Raw genomic sequence first — 22,255 nt, forward strand, 5'->3', positions numbered from 1 at the left:
GCTGATTCCAGGAAGCCCGGAGCAGAGCAACTCTGCCTCGGGCTTCCTGTAGTCAGCCGCAGGTCAGTTTCAGCAGCGGCTGAATCTGGATGCCAGTTCCGACTTACATACAGATTCAACTTAAGAACAAACCTACAGTCCCTATCTTGTACAGGTACTGCCTGTAATTTCAAAATCAAAAGACTGTATTTTTTAACGTTTAAGCTTGTATAGTCTGTTTTGAAGAGATACTGGGATGTAAAGTGAGACCAGAATGTTTGTTTAGCAATAGCTCTGTGACGTTCTCTGTTGCAGTTCATATTTAATTGTTTGAATTGAATTATCTGTATTTTCAAAATGTTATGTTTGTTTGTAAATTGTCACATTGTATTTTTGGGTTTTGCTCATTTTGAGCAACTAGATAGATAAAGCTTCATTTTTGTACAGTCACTTTCTGATTTAGATGTTTAACTCCCTTCACTTTCTCTAGGAGTAGCAAAATTCTGACTCCCTTTAATTACTGTTCAACTGTAACAAATCATAGAAATTAGAGGTGGGTAAAAAGTTGTTTCTATCAGTTCATGATTGTTCACTGCAATCAACTATAGCTACTGTAGTGGTTTAATTATTTTCCTTTCCTCCCACCCTTCTCTCCCCAAAATAAAAAAATCCAACAGAAATACTACCAAACTTTTTTTAAAAAAAGCTTGTGTCTAAGTTAAATGTTTACTTTGTCAACATTTCCCCAAATGTAGGTTGTGAAAAATAAGCTTATTCAAAACCCAAGATGCACATAAATGTTTCCATGAAACAAATCCTGGGCCAGTTTTTTTTTAATTAGTGTTGGTTTGCAGTTAAATATTTCCCTTTTGTGTGTTCAGTCCTAATATGTACTCTAGCACAATACAGCAATGAGAATCTGGAAGTGAAAATAATTAAAAATGTAGTATAATTTGTAGCATAACCCTATTCTCAAGGGCTATAAGGGATTAGGGATCCAAATGTCTCTAGTTTAGTTGTCGGCTACATTGGTCACTATTTCAAACTCAGACATGGTGATTGGTTTCACCCCTAGTCTCTGTGGGACTGCATTGGTGGGCTCAGGTTGTTCTGAGTTAGACAACTGTCCACATTCTAGCTATTATGATATGCACTAAGAAGACGAAGATTTGACTATGCAGAAGAGTGGATGGTGGTCTTACTGTTAAGAGTTTGTAGCATGATGGTGATAAAAGGATAGCTTGCACTGGCAGGTATCTGTGCTTCACCTGTTTTGTGGGTAAGTCAATAGGACATCTGTTTAAAAAATACACTATTCCTTAATTGAGTTTAGAAATTAATTAAACTTTCTTGTTATCAATGTAAAAATTAAAACCCCAAATAACCTCTCTCTCTTTTTCATCCCCCCCAGCATTGACAAGATATCTAAAGTAACCTCTCCTGTGTTGGTAATTCACGGTACCGAAGATGAGGTAATAGATTTCTCCCATGGCCTGGCAATGTATGAGCGATGTCCACGAGCAGTGGAGCCCCTCTGGGTGGAAGGGGCTGGGCATAATGACATAGAGCTTTATGCACAGTATCTAGAAAGACTAAAACAGTTCATATCTCATGAACTCCCCAACTCCTGAAGAAGCCTACTTGATTTTACCTCAGTTACTGTGAATGGAAGAAATGACCTGTTTTTGCACATGCTTTAACTGGATAGCTGTAATAGCTTTACACTATGAAGAAATACCTGTCTTTAGGGTGTTCTAATCAAACATCTGATGAAACTTGTCTTTTATATCTGGAAATTATTCTACTAATGCACACAATATGGTCAACTACTGTAACTCCAATGATTTTAGTTTCATTACCTTGGCGGACATTGGGATATGAATATGGGGATCCTTTTTACCTATTACTGTATTAAATATTCTAAAGTCAGTTTTTCTCTATCTTCTGATCATTTATAATACTGGCCTAGGAGACTTTTTTCAATGATCTCAGTATTTGGAACACAACTGTTATGAATTACAGCTTGTTCTTAATAATCGATTCATGGGTTCAATCTAAGGGAGTACTTTCTTTGTAAATTTCTAGCTGTGGTATTGTAACTGGCAAGTTATTGTGATGAGGTTTTTCCTCTTAGTGATCTTTTGTTAACTAACTGATCTTCCCAAGTAAATTATTTAAGATGTCCTACTCTTTCCTGGAAAAACAAACAAACAAAAAGCCACCTTACTACAAGGGGCTAAATTCTCTCAGCCATTTTCTGTATAAATATAACTGGAATATTCTTAACGAAAAATTGACTAACTTGTTTTTGTTTAATGAAAATGTAAATTCATTAATAGAAAACTCCTTTTAATATTCAGATGGTCTGAATAAGAGCCATAACATTTCCTTCTGTAAAGCATTCCTGTAGACTTTTTAAAAGTACTGTACATATTTGAATTTACATTGTGCATAGATTCTTGATTGGTAGTTTTAATTTAAATCTAATTACAATAAACTTCAAAATTCTGGTTTGTATATGATTGAATACATTTTGTTAAAATATGTTTTTATCCCTATATTATTTTGCTATTAAAATTTTATAAGGTTTCCAGGACAAAAAATTAACATTTTATGTTTTGATGAATTTATGTAACTAAATTTTCATTGAGCTAATCTTTTTAGTTTAGAAGTAATTTGATTCTTTGACACTGGAATCGCACAGAAATATGCATCAGAAATGCAAGACACTTACAATTGTTACACTACTACTATAGGTCTAATTTTTTCCAAATTTAAAGGCCTTAAATGTACTGTAAGCCTCAGATTGTTGTAAAAATTGATTGCGATTGATTGCAGTTTGTGTACTGTTGCTAAAATGCAACACAGTGGTTGTAATGGAATAAAGGATGCATGGATTAGAGCATACTGAATTGTGAAACTCATTTGTATTACTGTTTTCATACAAAAAGAGCAAACATGAGATATGGAAAAAACTATATTCTGGAAGGGGGAAGAAAATAACAAATAATCTGACAACCTAACCTTGCATTTTAATGTTAAATATTTACAAAAAGGTGCAAAATAATCCTAGAGAGCAAACTTGCCATCCCACTTACATTTTTATGCATATGGAATGTAAATTGGTTATTTTGAGTAAAGATTCTTGACTTACTGTTTAAATTTGAAAATCATGGCTGGGAACAGTGTTTCAATATGGGTCATTGTTAGATCTTGTGACAAGAATGCAATTAACTAATGTGAGCACAGCATGTGAATATGCTGTCTTTGTGATTTGATTTAAAGCTGTAGAGCCTCAGTAACTAAAATTAAATTGAAATTTTAATTTCAATTCCTGAATCCTCAAAATTAAAGATAGAAAAAGGTTGGGATCATCCAGCCTCTCTCCTTATCAGTGTAGGCTCATTCTTTGCAATAGATCTTGTCCAGTCAGATTTTAAATGGTCTCTAAGCAATAAGGCTTCCAACAGTTTCCTTGGTGAGTGTCAAATGAGTTTTTGCTTAATCTTCATCTTAAATTACCCTTTGTTTCAAATGACTGAGTTTTGTAACTATATGATGTGTTCATGCCATCTTTACATCTTACCCCTTTTATACAACCCCTAAGAATTCCTTTTCATCTCTAGGGACAGTAATTCCCATTAACAACATCCTGGAAGGAGTTTAGACCCTGTGGTGAAAGGATGAGACCCCCGCTGTGCATATTCTGTCTATTTGTAGTTATGTGCTTTCAGAAGTGACTAGGAAAGGTTTCTCCAGTTCTGGTGTTCAACTTGAGACAATACAGAGGCCTGATTTTTTTTTTTTTTTTTAATCTGGATGTGCTTACCATGGTGTCATGCCTGAAAATTTAGTCCAGAATGTCTCTTCCCCTCTCCTGCATAATGCAGTCACTTTTTAATATTGCTTAGACATGTTGCATTTGGGTCTTTTAATGTTTCCTTTATAAATCCCTTCCTCCATCACTTGATATGCTTTAAATTTGCTAAATTTTGTCAATATCCTAGTAATGAAGTGCCCATAGGGGAATACAGTTCTCCAGATGTGGTCACATCAGCCTCTCATAGGGTTGGAATTACCATCTTTTTGCTGCTCCTTGAAATGTCTACCTATTCAGCCCAATTTTGCAGTAAGATTTTTCTGATATTTGCTTATTGCATTGCAAACACATCCTGGCTACCCTCACCACTGGATTTCTTTCAGCATTATTGCTTTCCAGATATTTCTCTAACACTGTAAACTTCATTCAGATTTTTTCCAGTTATCCAAACTTTCTGCCAATTTTTAAAATTTATAGATCCCTTGATATTTCTCTGTTCTGGTCAATGTTAGTAATGCTGTCCAATTCCGTATAATCTGGATGTCATTAACATGTGTTAAATTCTCCCTGTCATCAATGAAAACATGAAATAACAATCCTTGCTTCCTTCTCTCCTTAGTTCAATAGAGTTACCATTACTGTTTAGATCCCATAAAAGGATTTTCAGTGCATTCAACACCGCTCCTACCAGAGCATACTTGAATAAATTCTCTGAGTTGAATAATGCCATCAAACTCTAAACTCTCATTGCAATAGTTTTGTAATGATTATTCCCTGACTTTGGGCATTTGATTATTTCAAATTGACATTTTAAAAATCTTACCTGTTTAAAAATTGATTTATGGGATGTCAACTAAATTTTATTTTAAAAATCCATGTCTGATTCATGAAATAGCTTATACTAGAGCAAATGGAGGACACCCTTTACTGAAAGAGTAGCCTCAGCTGAGGACCTTTTGGCTCAGGAAAAGTAATGGAATGATAGTGGGGGCAGACGAAGAAAGGGCTTTGAACAGTTTAAAACACTCTGGATTTTCAAAAAATATTAGTGTGACTTTTGTTAAACTCTGCCTGACAAAAAAAAAGTAACAATCCCATCCCCCTACTATCTCAATCAAATTTGTAATATTTTGTTCAAAAATGTAGATATCCCTTTATCATAGTGTAAAGAATATTTGAGCTATTAAGACATCTCTGAAAATTAATAGCTGATATATACTGTTTTGTAAACCATGTTGGAGTACTTAGTTGGCTTTTTTGGACATAAGAAAAAAATTGTTAGAAACATTAAGTGTGGATGCAGCTTCTGTTTGTTTCATGTGAGACAGCTGTGCTATCTTTGATTAGGCAGTTGAATTTGGGGATAAAGATGGCATGGAGCATTTTTTTGTACATGTAAATATTTTTTTCTGTTACAGCTGGCATAGTAGCATTTGGAAAGCTGATACACATTGTTTAAATTTCTAATATTCATTTTGGTTCTTATGTTCGTACTCTATCTGCCACGTCCCTATATCATGCTCCCTCCACTGCTTAAATATCTATTGTGTAGAGATACAGCCTGATAAAGGATCTTCCTAAGAGTAGAAGATAAGTAATCATTGTTACTTTATACTGGAATTTTCCCAGGCCTTTCCCCTAACCTGGGGGCAATCCTACACAATGTACCGACTCATTAACCCTCCAAATAAACCCTGAGCTCTGTTTTCAGTGTGGGGAGGGGGGAAAATAACAGGCACAAAGTTCCTTTAGAATGTTTTCTAGAATAAAATAATCCGCCTTCATACAACTCAATGGGGAAAAATTTTTGGAAAACAGTTATCAACCCACTTTCTACTTAGACTGTAGGGGCAGATGTTTCTTTATTAGCCAAGGGTAGGGTAACAGAGCAGCCAGTCTTACCGAAAACCTTACTCTTTCATTTTGGATTCCGCAACTGGCAGACGTAGGAGCACCTTCCCTGCTTCCTTTGCCTCTTCCTAAGTCACAGCTTTGAAAACAGCTGGAGCCACCTGATCTGCATACCCCCGCGGCAAGGGGCGGTCCCATGCTGCTGCTGGGCAACGTGTTGCTCCTGAAGACTTTTTGGGGGCTGGGAACAGGACCGGCTTGAAGTGCCTGGTGGTGCATCCTCCCTCCGCGACATGTTGCATTAGGCCCGGTTCCTGGAGCAGGCGTGGGGCGCCGACGGGTGCGGGTGATTTGCATTGGCTGCCGAGCCCTCTGGGCTCTGGAGGCAGTCTCAGGGAAGGCGGCTGGGGGTGGAAGGGAGCCCCTGGGAGACGGGCTGCGAGGACCCAGGTAAGAGGCGGCCACGCCGCAAGCGGCCGGTAGAAGCTGGCAGGCACCGAGCTAGCCCCGGCTCCGTGCGCTCCCAGCTCTCCCCCGGGCCAAGGCGCAGCTGCTGCCCCCTGGAGTCCCGTCCTCCTAGGCGCTCCCAGCCCAGCCGCCGGGAAGGGGAGCTGAGCGCAGCTGGAGCCACTGGGCTGAGACGCGGCCAGAAGGTGCAAACCAGGCGGCAGGAGGCACCGTGCGCTCCCCAGCCAGGCGCCCTGCCCCGCGGAGAGGGGCTGCAGGGCCCCCGCTCAGCCAGCCTCTCCCGCCAGGGGGCTCAGCGCCAGGGCCTTGCTCTGCAGCCCAGCTCCCAGAGAGGAGCCAGGCTCATTCAGCACGAGCGCGGGGATTCCCGGCAGGCGGGTGTCTGGAGCCGGCGGGGCGGGGTGGCGCTGGTCGGGGCTCTCGGGTTCCCCCCCTCGGGGAGCGCTCGCAAATGCAGCCTGGGCTTGTGCCGCGCCGAGCCCCTGCCGAGGGAGGCGCAAGCCGCGTGAGGCCGGAGACCCGTCTGTCTTCATTGCAGGTTTAAAGTCCCGTGCCGCGGCCTGGCTGCTGCCCGCCTCCACGTCCCTTCAATGCAGCAGCGCCTCCCATGAGCAGGACCGACCGCTCGCCTGCTGCTGCCGCTATGGCTTCAAGGTCACCTTTCCTGCAGCCAGAGAGCAGGTCAGAGCGGCTGCCGCAGACCCAGCGTCGCCCGAAGCCAGCCAGCGGCGCGCGTCTCTCTGCACCCAGCCCCCGCGCCCTGGTGCTTGCCAACCTGCTGCTGCTGCTGCTGCTCCTGTCCCGCTGGCCAGGCTCGCAAGCGACCAGTTTCAACCGTTAGTAAAACGTTGCTTGTGTCTCCCCTCAAGCACGCCTCAGTGGGATGGTTAATGGAGCCGTTAGCGGGATGGTTGGTTAGAGCGACACAAGGACCAGTAGTTTATAGCTCAGATTACCAGTGCAGTGGTCAGGGTAGAGCTTTCCAACAGGCAGTGCTAATTGCAAAGCTGCTTTCTTTAGCTGGCTTTCAAGCAGCGAGAAAAGGCCTGCAAGAGTGCTGACTCAGCGGTTCAGGGGCGTTTGAAACCGTGGAAGCCAAAGCTCTGTCCATTTTGCCACAGCATGTAGATTACATGAAATTCTGGACTCCTCCAGAACCACATTTTTCCTAAATTCAGAGCCACTAGCGTTAAGATCAGAATGTTGTGGTTTGATCCCTTGCCACCTTCTTAACACATACTACTTTAGCTCCCAGGAGAAGGACCCATACATGTAGTGCCATTAGTTGATGTTTCTCTTGCTGAATATTTACTTACATCTATCTCCTTTATTCTCTCCAGAGTCTGAGTTGTATTTCTCCCCTCCCCTGCCCAAATGTAAGCATTAGCTGAGTTCAAGCACCTACACATAGGCCATGTGCAAGTTGTTTCCATTATACAGCTCTGCCCCTTAATGCTTCTCTACCCCTCCAGTCAGTAGCCTCCCCAGGAACCGAAATTGGGGTGGGGGTTCGAATTTACAAGGGGGGATGTCAGGTCCGATGAAGGGTGACATCGTGAGGGTGAAGGTGGGCTGTATGGCACCATAGGTCACAAACTGGGGAGAGGGTTGGGAAAATTCAGGGGGGGTATACTCGTCCATAGGGGGAGTGTAGGGAAATCCCTGCCTTCACTTCCTGTCCTGAATCACTATTGTGTGGAGAAAGCAAACTCTGTTGGTGCCCCCTGTTTTTTTACAAGCAGGCTCCTGATAAGATCTTTAGTTTATCTTTCAGATTATTGCCAGCAATAATTATAATATAAAGATAAAATCACTGTTTTATTTTAACTCAAATGATTAGAACACATGACATAATTAAGTGTTAGGTTCATCGGAAAAGGTTACCAGATATATCAATCTGCACTGTTTAAAACAAAATATTGTTTATTATTAGTACATATAGCTAGGAAATGTTCTGAGTTTTTCCATGGTAAAAAAATTACCAAGATTTTCCACCAACATTTTTTGGGTTTTCACTGTAAAATTCCAAATCAGGAACATTTTAAATTTACAAAGTGTGATATAATGGCTATGAAATGCATCCTGTTTAGCTAGCATCCCATAGGCTTTAATCCACAGTACATTGAAATTAACAGGCTTTCCATTTACTTCTGTGAGTTTCAGATGAAGGCTGTACTTGTCAGAACAGGGAGCTGGGATTCAGGATTCCTGGAGACTAACTGTCCAGCTGTTAGATATCAGGGGAAACTGTGCACACAGTTAATAAGATGATTAGCCCCAATGAAATTATATTCCTGGCTCTGTGACTGACTTTATTATGTATTCTTTGGCAAACTTCCCTGTGCTTCAATTTGCCCATCTGTAAAATGGGCATATTAGTTATCTCTGTCATTGGGGTACAGTGAACGTTAATTTAACAAAGTTTTTAAGGGCTCTGAGGCTATGTCTACACTGCCGGCTTTTGCTAGCAGAGAGTATGCAAATGAAGCGCAGATGAGCATTTTGTTGCGCTTCATTTGCATAATCTATTCGAGCTGGTTTTGCGCAAAAAGGAAATGTCCACACTGCTTGTTTTTGCGCAAAAACCGCTTGAATAGATTATGCAAATGAAGCACAACAAAATGCTAATGAAAGATGTTATAGGAATGGTAAAAGTATTGTTATTTACTATTATGACATAATTCTTAGATAGTTATACATTCCCACCACCATCTAGTCATAAAATATTAAAACTGGAAGGGATTTTGAGAGGTCATGAAGTCCAATTCCATGCCCTCATAGCAACAATTGTATCAAATTGTATGCAAGAATTGTATAGAATTTTAACTACTATGATACAAGTCAACCTTCTGACGATTGGCTGAATCATAGAATCCTAGAACAGGAAGGGACCTTGAGAAGTCATCGAATCCAGTCCCCTTCCCTTACGACAGGACCAAGCCCTGTCTAGATCATTCGTGATAGATGTCTATCCAACCTGCTCTTAAATATCTACAGTGATGGAGATTCCACAACCTCCCTAGGCAATTTATTCCAGTGTTTAACCACCCTAAGAGTTAGGAAGTTTTTCCTGATGTCCTACTTAAACCTCTCTTACTTCAATTTAAGTCCATTGCTTCTTGTCCTATCATCAGAGACCAAGGAGAACAATTTTTCTCCCTCCTCCTTGTAACATCCTTTTAGATATTTGAAAACTGCCATCATGTCCCCCCTCAATCTTCTCTTTTCTAAACTAAACAAGCCCAGTTCTTTCAATCTTCCCTTATAAGTCCTGTTTTCTAGAACTGTAATAATTATTGTTGCTCTTCTCTGGACTTCTCCAATTTCTCCAACTTTTTTGAAATGTGGTGCCCAGAACTGGACACAATACTCCAATTGAGGCCTAATCAGCACACAGTAGAGCAAAAGAATGACTGCTCATGTCTTGCTCACAACACTCCTGTTAATGCATCCCACAATCATCTTTGCTTTTTTTGTAATAGTGTCACATTGCTGACTCATATTTCACTTGTGGTTTGCTATGACCCCTAGATCCCTTTCTACAGTACTCTTTCCTAGACAGTCACTTCCCTTTCTGTATGTGTGAAACTGATTATTCCTTCCTTAGTGGAGTACTTTGCATTTGTCCTTATTAAACTTCATCCTGTTTACTTCAGACCATTCTTCTAGTTTGTCAAGATCATTTTGAATTTTGACCCTATCCTCCAAAGTACTTGCAACCCCTCCCCTTCGTATCATCTGCAAACTTAATAAGTGTACTCTCTATGCTGTCATCTAAATAATTGATGAAGATATTGAACAGAACTGGTCCCAAAACAACCCCACTTGTTATGCCCTCCAGAATGATTGTGAGCCGTTAATAACTATTCTCTAAGTTATGAACAGCTGAGTTATATTTAATATTGCCACCATCCATTCATCAATGGGCTGTTCACAATTACAGTAAAACTCCATTGGTCCGGCATCCAATGCTCCGGCACTCCTGATGGTCCGGCACCATCGGGAAGCCGGAAGTGCTCCGGGCAGCTGGACAATTGGAGCTGCTCTGCGCCCGGCTTCCCCGATTCAGCCGCTGCTGAATCGGGGGGCAGAGCAGCTGGGGGGCTCCCAGGTTGATCCCATAGCACTGCCCCTCGGGGCTGCTGGACCAACCCAGCAGCACCCCAGCTGCTCTTGGGGATGCCTGGGGCAGAGCAGCTGGAGTGCTGCTGGGTTGGTCCCGCAGTGTCGAGGGGCAGCGCTACGGGACCAACCCGGCAGCACCCCAGCTGCTCTGCCCCAGGCGTCCCGATTCAGCCGCTGCTGAAATTGATCAGCATCTGACTCCAGGAAGCCCGGGGCAGAGCTGCCTGGGATTAACCAATTATAGGCGGAGAGTGGCTGGAGTGCTTCCCCCGCCACTGAGCTGGAGTGGGCCAGCCTCTGCCTGTGGGGCACCCGGGCCTGCCATAGACAGAGGCTGTTCCAGGGCTCCAGACGAGGACAAAGGCTGCTTCTGATGCCAGAGCAGCTCCTGCCTGCTGGCCACCTGGGCCTGCTCTGGATGACCAGAGAAGTCTTTCACAGTGGTCAACTCCAGGTCAGCGGCAGGGGAGGCACTCTAGCCACCCTCTGCCTATAATTGGTTAACCAATATGTTTAACCAGTTAACCATTTAAATGGGATTTTACATTCCTAATCTGAATACCACTTAGGATCTGTGTGCTATGTTCTCCTTGGAGCACTAGGACATGGGAGTAACTGTGACTCCCTGAAGCTTTGCTACTGAGGCAGAACAAGTTACACACCAGTCTGTATTTGAGGCTGAGCCTAATGCAGGCCTGGGTAAAGTACAGCCTGCGGGCGGAATCCAACCCCCTAAGCCACCAGATCTGTCCCATGGGTGCAGCAGGGAAGCCCTTGGCAGGCTCCCTGCTCACCTCACTGTGAAGACTAGGACTATAACAGAGTTTAAAGAGAAGCTAGATAGTTTCATGGAGGTTAGGTCCATAAAAGGCTATAAGCCAGGGGATAGAATTGGTGTCCCTGGCCTCTGTTTGTCAGAAGCTGGAGATGGATGGCACGAGACAAATCACTTGATCATTGTCTTTGATCCTCTCCCTCTGGGGCACCTGGTGTTGGCCACTGTCGGCAGACAGGCTTTTGGGCTAGATGGACCTTTGGTTTGACCCAGAACGGCCATTCTTATGTTCTTATGTCCCTGTTTGTGGCAGGCCCTCTGCAGGGTTGGAGCAGCCCCCTACACATAGCAGGTGGGAAGCTACTCCAGCCTCCACTGGTTAACCTTAACCAGCAAGTCTCACTGGTTACACATTCGCACCCTTAATTTAGGTGCCCAACTCCCACCGATTTCAATGGGAGTTGGGTGCCTAACTAACTTTGAGGATCTGGGCTTCAGTTATTGCAGCCCTACAAAAGATACAGCTGGCTCCTTGCAACTGCCTGGCAAATGCAGGATAATGGGGGGAAGCCAAAATGCACTTACACACTGGGAGAACATTCTAGAAAGCACCCCAGGGTGAACTTTACAGAAGGGCCCTATCCAACTTCTGTTCAAGTCTGTGTAAAGCAGTGGTGGGCAACCTGCAGTACTTACTCAACTACCGTGGCTAGTGAGACATATTTTGTGTACCATAACCCATGTGTAGGGTTACCAGATTCCGCTCATTTCCATCCATGTAGGGTTTTTTTCTATCAGTATTACTTAAGCAACATGCACATTAAGCAAGGGCACGTGGAGTGACGTGTGTGCTCATTGCACACAGCTTTAACTGTAAGAGCTGCAGGTTCCCTCTGCATCCTTTCAAAATGCTGCTATGGTTCAATGAGCACGCCCAAAAAATCTAGGTACATAAGCACTGCTAGCAAAACTACTCTCTCCCAGGAGACCATCTTAGTCTAGGGTTGCCAGATGGTTTCAACAAAAATACCAGACACACTTGACATTACATCACAATCTACATTGCATCTTATTTAGAAAATACCGGACGTTTCTATTTTCTCATTTATACTTTCTCAATTTGTTTCCTGAACAGAAAGCTCAAATACTGGACTGTCCGGTTCAAACCGGACACCTGGCAACACTATCTTGGTCGCAACATTCTTGCGGCCCATTGAGATGGAGGGCCACTAACATGTCCCACTCATTAGTGTAGGTTGCCCACCACTGGTGTAAAGATTCCTACTTACTTGACTGAGAGTTGAATCATGCCCCAGATCTGGGCCCAAGAGCCAAATAGGCTAAGGAAGAAGAGTGAAAGGTACCTTCTCCCCAGCTCAGGCAACTTTTAAAAAAAAAAAAAGCAGATGGGGAGGAGGGTGGGTAGTCTACCACAAAGCCACTTGATGCATGTGGTCCAGTAATGAGTCTGTAGTAGATCCCATAGTATTTGCTTGCAGATACTATGCAAAACAGAATGCATTGTCATGGTCACTACTTCTTGTTCAGTAATGTACATGCAATAACACTTGTATAGATTATAACAACAGTTCAGTAAGGTGCTAGTTTAGACCAAAAAGTACACAGAATGGGTTCTTAGATTACAATAGTTGACCAGACAGAATAAAGCACCAACAACTTAAATGCATGCGTCGTCATTGCATACTATTAATTTGGCCTATTAAAACATATAATAAGCATTCCAAAATACATTTTTGGTACAGTAAGCCAAAATATATTCTGTAATATAGTGAAACATTCTTAAATGCATGCTTATATAAATCTGCTAGGAGGAAATATGTTAATAGGTTTTACTATATTTATGATTGTTTCAGAAAATAGCCTGAATCCCAACAATTCTTTGTGGAATATGGATCATGAAGGACCATTTCACAATAAGAAAATTCTTCTAGAGGCTCCTGGTTCATATAAGATGTCCAGCCTTTTTAGAAGTAATGTTTTTGTAAGTCATGAGGAAAGAAGAATGATGGTAACAAATCAGAACCTGACCCAGAAATCAAAAGAAGGGCAGTTATCATGTGACTTGCTCCTTAAGCTTTACAGATATGTTTTTATGGATACCTTTGGACCTAAACTTGCTTGGAGTATATTTCGATTTCATAACTGTGATAAGGAAGTCAGCCCACCCAAAATTCAGATCAACCCTCTCAAGCTGCTGCAATCCAAACTGAAGCCACTGGTGTTATACCGGGTGCTAAAGCTCCTTAGGGACATGGGAGTATTGGCTGAAGCCCAGCAATCCAAGGCCTTCTCACTGCTAAAGAAGCAAATGCTTAAAACAAGGAGAATGTTGTTTAAGTCTGAAGTGAAACAAAGCGGTAGGTATATAAGGGGAATGCACGTTTTTTGTGTTTTTAACATTTTCTGCTTGCATCTACGTTTACTAGCCTCCTATGACAAATGATGTTTAATTGTTTCACCTATATAAGGATGCATTTTAGAATGGTGGCATCTAAGCATCAGCACCTCCAGCTTTTCCCATTCCCTCCCTTCCCATAAAGGCTCAGGCCTGCAAGACTCATCGATTGGTTTCAGTGGGATGGGTTATAAGATCAGTCCCTTAATGAAAGGCTGTGTCTCTCTTCTAGCACTGCTGCCTGCTTCTCATTCCTTTTTATGATCTATCACCCATGGGCTGCTTTAAACCAGGCTCCTGAAACCTGACCTGCTGTACTGATATTTTGCTGCAAGCAAACAGGATTTACTAGAAGAGGGTTATAGGTGTCCCATTGGGGCCCTGCAAAGCCTGAACTAGGGATTTAACCAGTTAATGGGTAAGTATCACCTTTACTGGTTAACTCGCAGCCCAGACCAGCCCAATGAACCGTGGGCTGGGAGTGTTGCAGCCCGGTCGGGCCTGTGGCAATGCGGGCAGGGGACACTGCAGCTCAGCTGGGCTGGAGCACCTTCATACCATGGCACAGAGGGTCCAGACCGAGCAGCCCTCCACCCATAGTGCATCAGGCCCAGCCCAGTTCGACCCGCCACGCTGCAAGTGGGGTGGCTGCTTCAGACTGGCCGGGCCTGCCACACCACACTGCGGGCAGGGACTGGAGTGGCCCCTGCCCACGAGATCCCAGTAAATCAGTTAAATGTAACATTTAACCAGGATTTTACATCACTAGCCTCAACCCAGTGTTCATCATAAACACCTGAACCTGCTAAGTGCATTGCAAAGCATCTCCTGCAAAATGCTGAGTATGTGAATTGCCACATTAATTTTAGTGGGAGAAGAAAGGGGAGGTTGCTGGCTGTAGGGTAAGAGATGCTAGAAAGATTCTAGAAAATATCAGCACAGAATACTCAGCATCTTTTGTAGATTGAAAGAGGCAAGTTTTATATTTAGTTATTGAAAATATGTTGTATTTTAATGGTGGTGTATAAAAGTTGGAGTCTCTTGCTATCCATTTTCATGATAAATTGTCACGTTATTCATCAGTTCATATGAAAAGGATTCTTGCTTTAACAAACTCCAGCCTATAGCAACACATCTGCTTTTTCAGAAAAAAAATTGGAAAGAACGGATGCGCTCTTTCACCATCCATGTAAACCTTGTTCTATGAGAAGTAAGGAATGGCCATGCAGATGCACCAAATTTCAAAAGAGCCTCTTTTGAAAGTAAATTGAAAAAAAGAGATGCAATTTGCCAATTCTGATGGGGCCTGAGAGTGCCACTTTAATACAAATAATGAATAATAATGGATTATATATTATACAAAGTGTTTCTGGCCAAGGTGATTTGTTCTAATGGCTTAAAAACTTTAGTACAATTGAAAGCAACTGTCTAGGAAGGAGTACTGCAGAAAGGGATCTAGAGGTCATAGTGGACCAAAAGACGAACATAAGTCAAAAGTGCAATGCTGTTGCAAAAAAAGCAAACATGATTTTGGGATGCATTAACAGGAGTGTCATGAGCAAGACACGAGAAGTCATTCTTCCGCTCTACTCTGTGCTGATCAAGCCTCAATTGGAGTATTGTGTCCAGTTCTGGGCACCACATTTCAAAAAAGTTGGAGAAATTAGAGAAGGTCCAGAGAAGAGCAACAAGAATGATTAAAGGTCTAGAGAATATGACCTGTGAAGGAAGACTGAAAGAACTGGGTTTGTTTAGTTTGGAAAAGAGAAGACTGAGAGGGGACATGATAGCGGTCTTCAAGTATCCAAAAGGGTGTTGCAAGGAGGAGGGAGAAAAATTGTTCTCCTTGGCATCTAAGGATAGGACAAGAAGCAATGGGCTTAAACTGCAGCAAAGGAGGTTTAGGCTGGACATTAGGAAAAACTTCGTAACTGTCAAGGTGGTTAAACACTGGAATAAATTGCCTAGGGAGGCTGTGGAATCTCCATCTCTGGAGCTATTTAAAAGCAGGTTCAATACACATCTATCTGGGATGGTGTAGACAGTACTGGGTCCTGCTGTGGGTAGGAGACTGGACTAGATGACCATTCAAGGTGCTTTCCAGTACTAGTGTTCTATGATTCTATGAAATACAAGTTGAACCTCTGTAGTCCGGCACCCTCTGGTTCAGCAACATTCATAGTCCACGATTTTAGTTAGCTGGCTGTCCACTTATCATGGGTGTGGCCAAGTTTCCTGCAGTCCTATAAAATTTGCTTATCACTACCAGTCCTGGCTCTCAATGTACTGTGCTGTTATTTAGCTCGAAGGGTATGTCTACACTACCCTGCTATTTCGAACTAGCGGGGTAATGTAGGCATACCGCACTTGCAAATGAAGCCCGGGATTTGAATTTCCCGGGTTTCATTTGCATAAGCGGGGAGCCGCCATTTTTAAAACCGCGCTGGTTTGAACCCCGTGCAGCGCGGCTACACGGGGCACAAACTAGGTAGTTCGAACTAGGCTTCCTAGTTCCAACTACCGTTACTCCTCGTGAAATGAGCCTAGTTCGAAGCCTAGTTCGAACTACCTAGTTCGTGCCCCATGTAGCCGCGCTGCACGGGGTTCGAACCAGCGGGGTTTTAAAAATGGCGGCTCCCCGCTTATGCAAAAGAAGCCCGGGAAATTCAAATCCCGGGCTTCATTTGCAAGTGCGGTATGCCTACATTACCCTCCTAGTTCGAACTAGGAGGGTAGTGTAGACATACCCGAATTTACCCCAAAATGTCTTCTAAGAGCTCAGTAAGCAATGAAAGTGTTGGTAAGGCTGCTAGACAATATTGAGCTCCCATAGTCTGGCAAATTATCTGGTTTGGCACCAGTCAGGGTGTCAGACTAGAGAGGTTCAACTTGTATTTCAGTATATTCTGATTTTCTCAAGATTGAACTGAGCATGCTTGCTGAAGAGAGATGCAAATAATTTAACTTTTTTTTGGAAAAAAATCAGCACAGAATACTCAGCAGCTTTTGTAGATTGAAAGAGGCAAGTTTTATATTTAGTTATTGAAAATATGTTGTATTTTAATGGTGGTGTATAAAAGTTGGAGTCTCTTGCTATCCATTTTCATGATAAATTGTCATGTTATTCATCAATTCGTATGAAAAGGATTCTTGCTTTAACCAATTCCAGCCTATACCAACAGTTATAGCAAGTATATGGGTTTAAGTGATCCTGGCATGTAGTTAATTCAGTGCAAATCCTGGAACCAGACTTACTCAGTATTGTTCATGAGAAGGGCTCTTGAGCGATCAGCTGTAAAGTATTAGGAACAGAGTATGCTATTCATGTGCAAGGGTGACCCCTGTTGGTAGAATTTAAAACCAGATATGGACCAATCTCAATTACCATCCATATTTGGTAAACCAGTCTATCGGCTTTTCTGTAGCTTCTGATTTTATATCTGTGTAATTAAAAGAGAATCTCAAAACAACAGTGATCAAAACACTAACTTTCTCTCTCTCTCTCTCTCTCTGTATATATGTAATGTGTGTGCACAGATACATACACTCATAATTCCCAAGCCTTTTATTTAATTTATGTTAATATGCATATATAGTGTGTGCATTTGAAAGCTGTCCTGAGCATCCAGCTTTTATTTTAAGTTGATGGACTGGGTTGTGTTTGTAGAAACATGGACTGCCTTAGAATAGAGTACTTTTATTCAAACTATTCCATGGGAACTACTTAGTGAAAACTGACCCTGCTTTTCCTTCCACCTTCTGAGCAGTAGTAAGGAAACAGGATATCATTCACTGAGGGAGTATACCCGAGAGGAAAGTGCTTACACAGGAAGAACCATCCCTTCATTCCTGTGTGAATTTTGTGTCTATTATCAGTCACGGGCATAATAGGAACAAACTATTAGTCAACATTTCTGTCATGAATCAGCTGTTTTTTCATTCCCTTTAAATGAGACTTTACTAAATCCCAGATAATTCAATTAAAATTTGTCATTCAAAATATTACATTTATTGCAACATGTTGGGGTTTGAAATACTAAACGTTTCTTTATATCAGGTGATCCATTAGGAAAGAGTGGCATGACCCATTTTGTTTGTACCAGAATGGATTACTATTGATTAGCCTACAAAAATGAGTAACAATATTAGGTCCTTTTGCTAGGAAAGGCTGATGAGACAGGATGTTCTGTCTTCCTGTGTGAAAGTGTGAGGATGTTGTGAGGGTCTTGGAAATGTTCTTTTGTTGAGAAAGCATCTTGTAGTTGACGAGTATTGTGTAAACTTCAATCTGGAGTTTATTTGGAAAACAATAATCTTGGAACAATAAGGTTTTTCAAGGGTGAAATTAGCACCATTTCACCTCTTCAGTGGCAACTCTCAGACAGTAATAGGGCTCAGCTCATTTTCCTTATTATTCCAGAAATGAATTATCGAAAAAGCATAGAGATAGTTCTAGTCTAATTTATGCCACAATTTTACTCACATGCCAGGTAGGAACTTTTCAATGCTGGGAGAAAATTATCTCCAAATTTCTCACCTCATGGCAGCTTTTTCCTCAGGAAAACAATCAAACCATCATAGTAGTTGTGCTGCTGCTAACATCTCAGAGAGAGAGACAGAGCTTTGGGTAATTATTCAAATAATGTAAGAATCTGGTGACCTCTCCCGGCATACAGATAAAGATTTAATGGCTGAGCTTGCAGTTCTTCATCTAGCAAAAGTCCCACTAAAATTAATGGGAATTTTGCCTAAGTAATGATTGTTGCATAGGAATAAGAAAGTGTATACCAGGGGCCTCATTTAGTGATAACCCAGACCTTTAATGTATTTACTTCCAGTACTGATGTATTAGTGTAATACAGCTTAAACATAATTTCTCAACCTGTTATTTTGGAGATTAATCATCTCCCCCATGAACATTTTAGTTGAAGGTAAGATAAGGGATACAATGAACTTTTGGGTAAATGCCTATGAAAAATAAGTTTTAGTTTTCTTGTACTTGACATCCTGTACATTTATAGCAGATGAATTTCGAACTCTGTATCTACAAACAATTTAATTGGCTCTGACCCCTCCCTCAGAAGAAATCTTGTCCCTGAATAATTTTAGTAGCCCCTGATTTCTCCCTCAGAAGAATTTTATTCTGGGGCAACAGATTGAAACAGTGTGACCTGATGATGGCACATGAATGTCTCTTCCTTCCCTTGCTGTTTGTGATAATCAGCACTTATGGCTTTACAGTGGGAGCCCTGTATAGTACCTGTGGCTGATAAATTTGCTTCCTAGCTCAGCTGTCCCTCTCTGGATTGAAGTTTTCTAAAGGACTAGTGTTGGATCTGATATGGGATTGAATCTTCTCAGTGGCCACAGATCTGTGCTTTAATATATTTACGTGTTGCCTCCCAGAATATCTGGTCTTTTATGATGCATTTAATAGCATAAGAAATACAGATAACTTTAATTCAGAATACATCTGGAATCTGAAATAGCCTTTCTACCTCCATCAAAAGACAACTGCAATCAATGGGAGCAAGCTATTTAAGAGCAAGGAACCTGATCCAAAGCCTACTGGATCAGACTCAAGATTTGCTGGAATACCCCCTGCAGGTGCTTTCTAAGGCATTATAGTGACTGCTGTGGGACAGATGAACTCTCCGTGGGTGTCTCAGGCTCAGAGCAGTGGTAACCTACCTCCTGCAATTTTCATGCATTCTTGTTCTCAGTCCTCCCCATCAGCATTCTTTAAACAAACAGTGGTTCCCAGCTGTGGGAGGGGCACACATCCCAGAGAACAGGATACAGTTGATTTAATTAGACTGATTATTCAAGATTAACTGACAAATGAAGAGGGCTCTCTAAACTTCAAGGTTTCTCTCTCACACAGTCAGAAATTGGTCCAATAAAACATATCACCTCACCTTGTCTCTAAATCCGACTTAGACCATTAAATTTCGTCCTAGGCAGGGGTCTATTTCCACCTACTTTGCCTACAATCTTTGTTTAGGGTAGCTTGGAGAACACAACACCTCACTCCTTATGCATGCAGCCCAGGGCACTGGGGCTTCCCAGCCTGCGTGCCTGGCAATAGTTTTCTATTCACAGTTCGCCTCCTCTAGCAGCGTCCCTGCAGGAAAGAGTAGTACCCCTGCCAGTGACGATGGGGGGCGGGCACAGTAATACCCCCTTAAGGTGAAGGTGGAGACTGTGCAAGCGACAGCCAAGCTGCCTATTCCCCCTGTTCATCTCAGGCCTGTCTGAAAGGGAGCAGCAGAAGCTGCCGCTGCAACCTGTAAGGCTAGCGAGGGTGACAGGCTGAGGGTAGCGGGGGACTTGCAGCTCTCCCCCTTCGCTGTTTAAGGGATTCCCTTCCAGCCACCTGACAGGTCCGGCCACGTGCGCGCCCCCCGGCTCAGGCCGGGATGCAAAGCCCGGGGGAGCTCGGCGCGGCTCCTTACATCTGGGCGCCAGCCTCCAGGAGGCGGTGTCGTCACGGGCGAAGGCGGAGCCAGCGGCTGAGCCGCTGTAAACAGCGCGGGCAGCGCCAGAGGCCGGCAGATGGGCTATAAATAGGCAGGCTGGGGGGAGCCCGCCAGGAGTGGAGCAGTGGCTTGGCGCTCGGTAGCAGGCAGCCTCCAACTTACCGCCCGTGGGCTCTCCCTGTTCCGCCTCGTGCAGAGCCCCGCGCCTCCGAGGGGGGGACTGGCCGCTCCTTAAAGCAGCCAAGGGAGCCGCGAGAGGCTGCCTCGTCGCTGTGGCTTAGTTGCACCGGGGATAGGTAAGAGGCTTGGAGCACGTTGTTCCTCCGGCGGCCCTGCCCCGCGGCAGAGCGGGTCAGTGCGGGACCGGGCTTGGCTGGGGATGTGGCTGCGCCAGGAGGAGAGGGGCTTTGCCCCCCTGCAGACGCCGGAGCCCACGTACCTGCAGGGCGCGGAGCGTTTGCCGAGCGCTGCTTTGCGCTACAGGTGGCGGGAGCGGCGCCCGTCCTGCCTGGGGGGCCGATGGGAATAAAGCGCTTTGACTGAAACGTCTCCGTGTGTCTTTCTCCGGCCGGGCGGCTTCCACCATCGCCTCGTGCGGGGCTGCCCCAGCCTCCTGCATCTTCGCCTCGGTGCCCTTCCGTCCTGGACAGCAGGTGTCTGCTGCTGCTCCGGGCTCAGGCAGGCAGAGCCGAGCGGGGGCGCACGGAACAGCAGCTCCTCGGGGGCGCACGAGTCCGCCCGCTCCCGAGGAGCCCTTAGCGCGTCTAGCCAGGGCTGCGCGCGGCATCCTCCTCCGGCAGCGCTTGGCTCCCGGGCTGCTTCCTCTCCCGGGCCTGCCCTCCCGGCGACCCAGGGCTCCTGCGAGAGCGGCGGCGCGGCGAGCTCCGGCGCAACAGGTGGGTATCCCCCGGGCTCTGCCAGCTGGGGCCGGGCTGCAGCGCGGCGGGCGGCACTGACTCGGCGGGTGTGTTGCAGGTCTGTGTCCCGAGCCCGCCCCGCACCTGACTCCCTGGCGTCCCGGGCACGACAGCAGCCGCACGGTGCTCATCGGCAGCGGGGCAGCCCTGCGGCTGGAGAGCTCTGCTACTTTCCATGCGCTGCGCATTCAGGACGGAGGTAAGGAGCGCCCGCTGGCTGGGGGGAGAACCGGAGCCGGGCATGGCCAGAGGCCAGACCAGACACCTCGCGCCTGGGGCATCGCAGGGGCTTGACGCTCCCAAGGGAGGGGGAACACCGGACATGACACCGGGGATCCTCCGGCTCGGAGCTCTCCCGCAGTCTGGATAGGAGCCGGGGGAAAGGGGGGGGGGAGAGGAAGCGAAGTCCTGGCGTGGCTTTGCGATCTTCCCTGTCCTCCTGGAGCCCTGCGTGCCTCGCTGGCCCGGCCGGTGGCCAAAGGGGGTTTGCAGGGCTGCCATGTGCCCGAGCATCAAGAGTAGCCGGCGGGACTTAGCAGCAGAGCGGGCGCATGAGTCTCCCCCCTTCCCTTGCAGGGGCGCTGGTATTCGCAGATCAGGGGCCGCCCATCGCCTTAAGGGCCCGCTACATCCTCATTCAGAATGGCGGGGCGCTGCACATTGGCTCCCCGCGGTGCCCCTACAGCTCCCGGGCCACCATCTCGCTGTTCGGCCAGGCCACTGAGGGGCCGGAGGTGGAGAGCTACGGGAAGAAATTCCTCGGGGTGGGCCGAGGGGGGACCCTGGAGTTACACGGCCGGAAGCCTCGCTCCTGGACTCTGCTGGACGCCACCTTGCACCCGGGCGGGCTTCCCTACGGTCCCTACCGCTCCGAGAAGCGTTGGAGCAGCCGAGGCCTCAACCTGCGCATCATTGATGCAGACACAGCCCAGGTGGTGGCCGCCGCTCGCTTTGACACGCACCTGCTGGCCGAGGAGAGCAGGAGGCTGCGGGCGTTTCTGGCTGCGCAAGCCCCGGGCAGGGTGGTGGCAGCCGCAGTAGGAGACTCAGCAGCGAAGAGTTTGACTCTGGAGACCCGACTTCTCCTCAAGGAGCTTCTACGGAGCAGGTACATCCTGCATCTGGGCTACAGGTGAGACCGGCGGGGCTGTTCGTGCGGGGGTAGAGGGGGTTGCTTCCGGGTCGGTGAGGCCAGCAGAAAATATGCGCGGCTAAAAGCCTCCAGTGCTCGCTCTCTGGCCAGCGTTTAATCTGCGGGAGCCTAGTCCGGGGAGTAGCACATGCCCAGCACGGAGCTTGCAGCATGTGGGCCAAACTTGTGCGTGACAGCCCATGAGGGAACCCCGGGCTAGAACTCACTTCTGCGGTGCCCGGAGCAGGCTCTTCCATAGGGACACGAGCCACGTGGCTGTCAGCACTAGAGTG

General features: G+C 45.2%; 2 protein-coding genes across 3 annotated transcripts in view; both read left to right on the plus strand.

Moving 5' to 3' along the window:
- Positions 1 to 2,886, plus strand: part of ABHD17C (abhydrolase domain containing 17C, depalmitoylase) — a 46,168-nt gene extending 43,282 nt beyond the window's left edge. The window contains exons 3-4 of one of the 2 annotated variants that reach the window (XM_075897113.1): positions 470 to 532; positions 1,391 to 1,527. In XM_075897113.1, coding sequence (XP_075753228.1) covers positions 470 to 530 — 61 coding nt within the window. In that variant the 3' untranslated portion in view covers positions 531 to 532; positions 1,391 to 1,527. Of the gene's footprint in view, positions 1 to 469; positions 533 to 1,390 lie in introns of both variants that reach the window. The other variant, XM_006139269.2, reaches the window with a different exon arrangement.
- Positions 2,887 to 4,975: 2,089 nt separating this feature from the next.
- Positions 4,976 to 22,255, plus strand: part of LOC102463456 (cell surface hyaluronidase CEMIP2-like) — an 81,665-nt gene continuing 64,385 nt past the window's right edge. Inside the window, exons 1-5 of the mRNA XM_075897112.1 lie at positions 4,976 to 6,303; positions 6,657 to 6,954; positions 12,893 to 13,396; positions 20,889 to 21,029; positions 21,407 to 21,962. Of these exons, the coding sequence (XP_075753227.1) occupies positions 6,726 to 6,954; positions 12,893 to 13,396; positions 20,889 to 21,029; positions 21,407 to 21,962 (1,430 nt within the window). The 5' untranslated portion in view covers positions 4,976 to 6,303; positions 6,657 to 6,725. The remainder of the gene's footprint in view (positions 6,304 to 6,656; positions 6,955 to 12,892; positions 13,397 to 20,888; positions 21,030 to 21,406; positions 21,963 to 22,255) is intronic.

Source organism: Pelodiscus sinensis, chromosome 14 (assembly GCF_049634645.1).
Source record: "Pelodiscus sinensis isolate JC-2024 chromosome 14, ASM4963464v1, whole genome shotgun sequence".
NCBI classification, from domain to species: Eukaryota; Metazoa; Chordata; order Testudines; family Trionychidae; genus Pelodiscus; species Pelodiscus sinensis.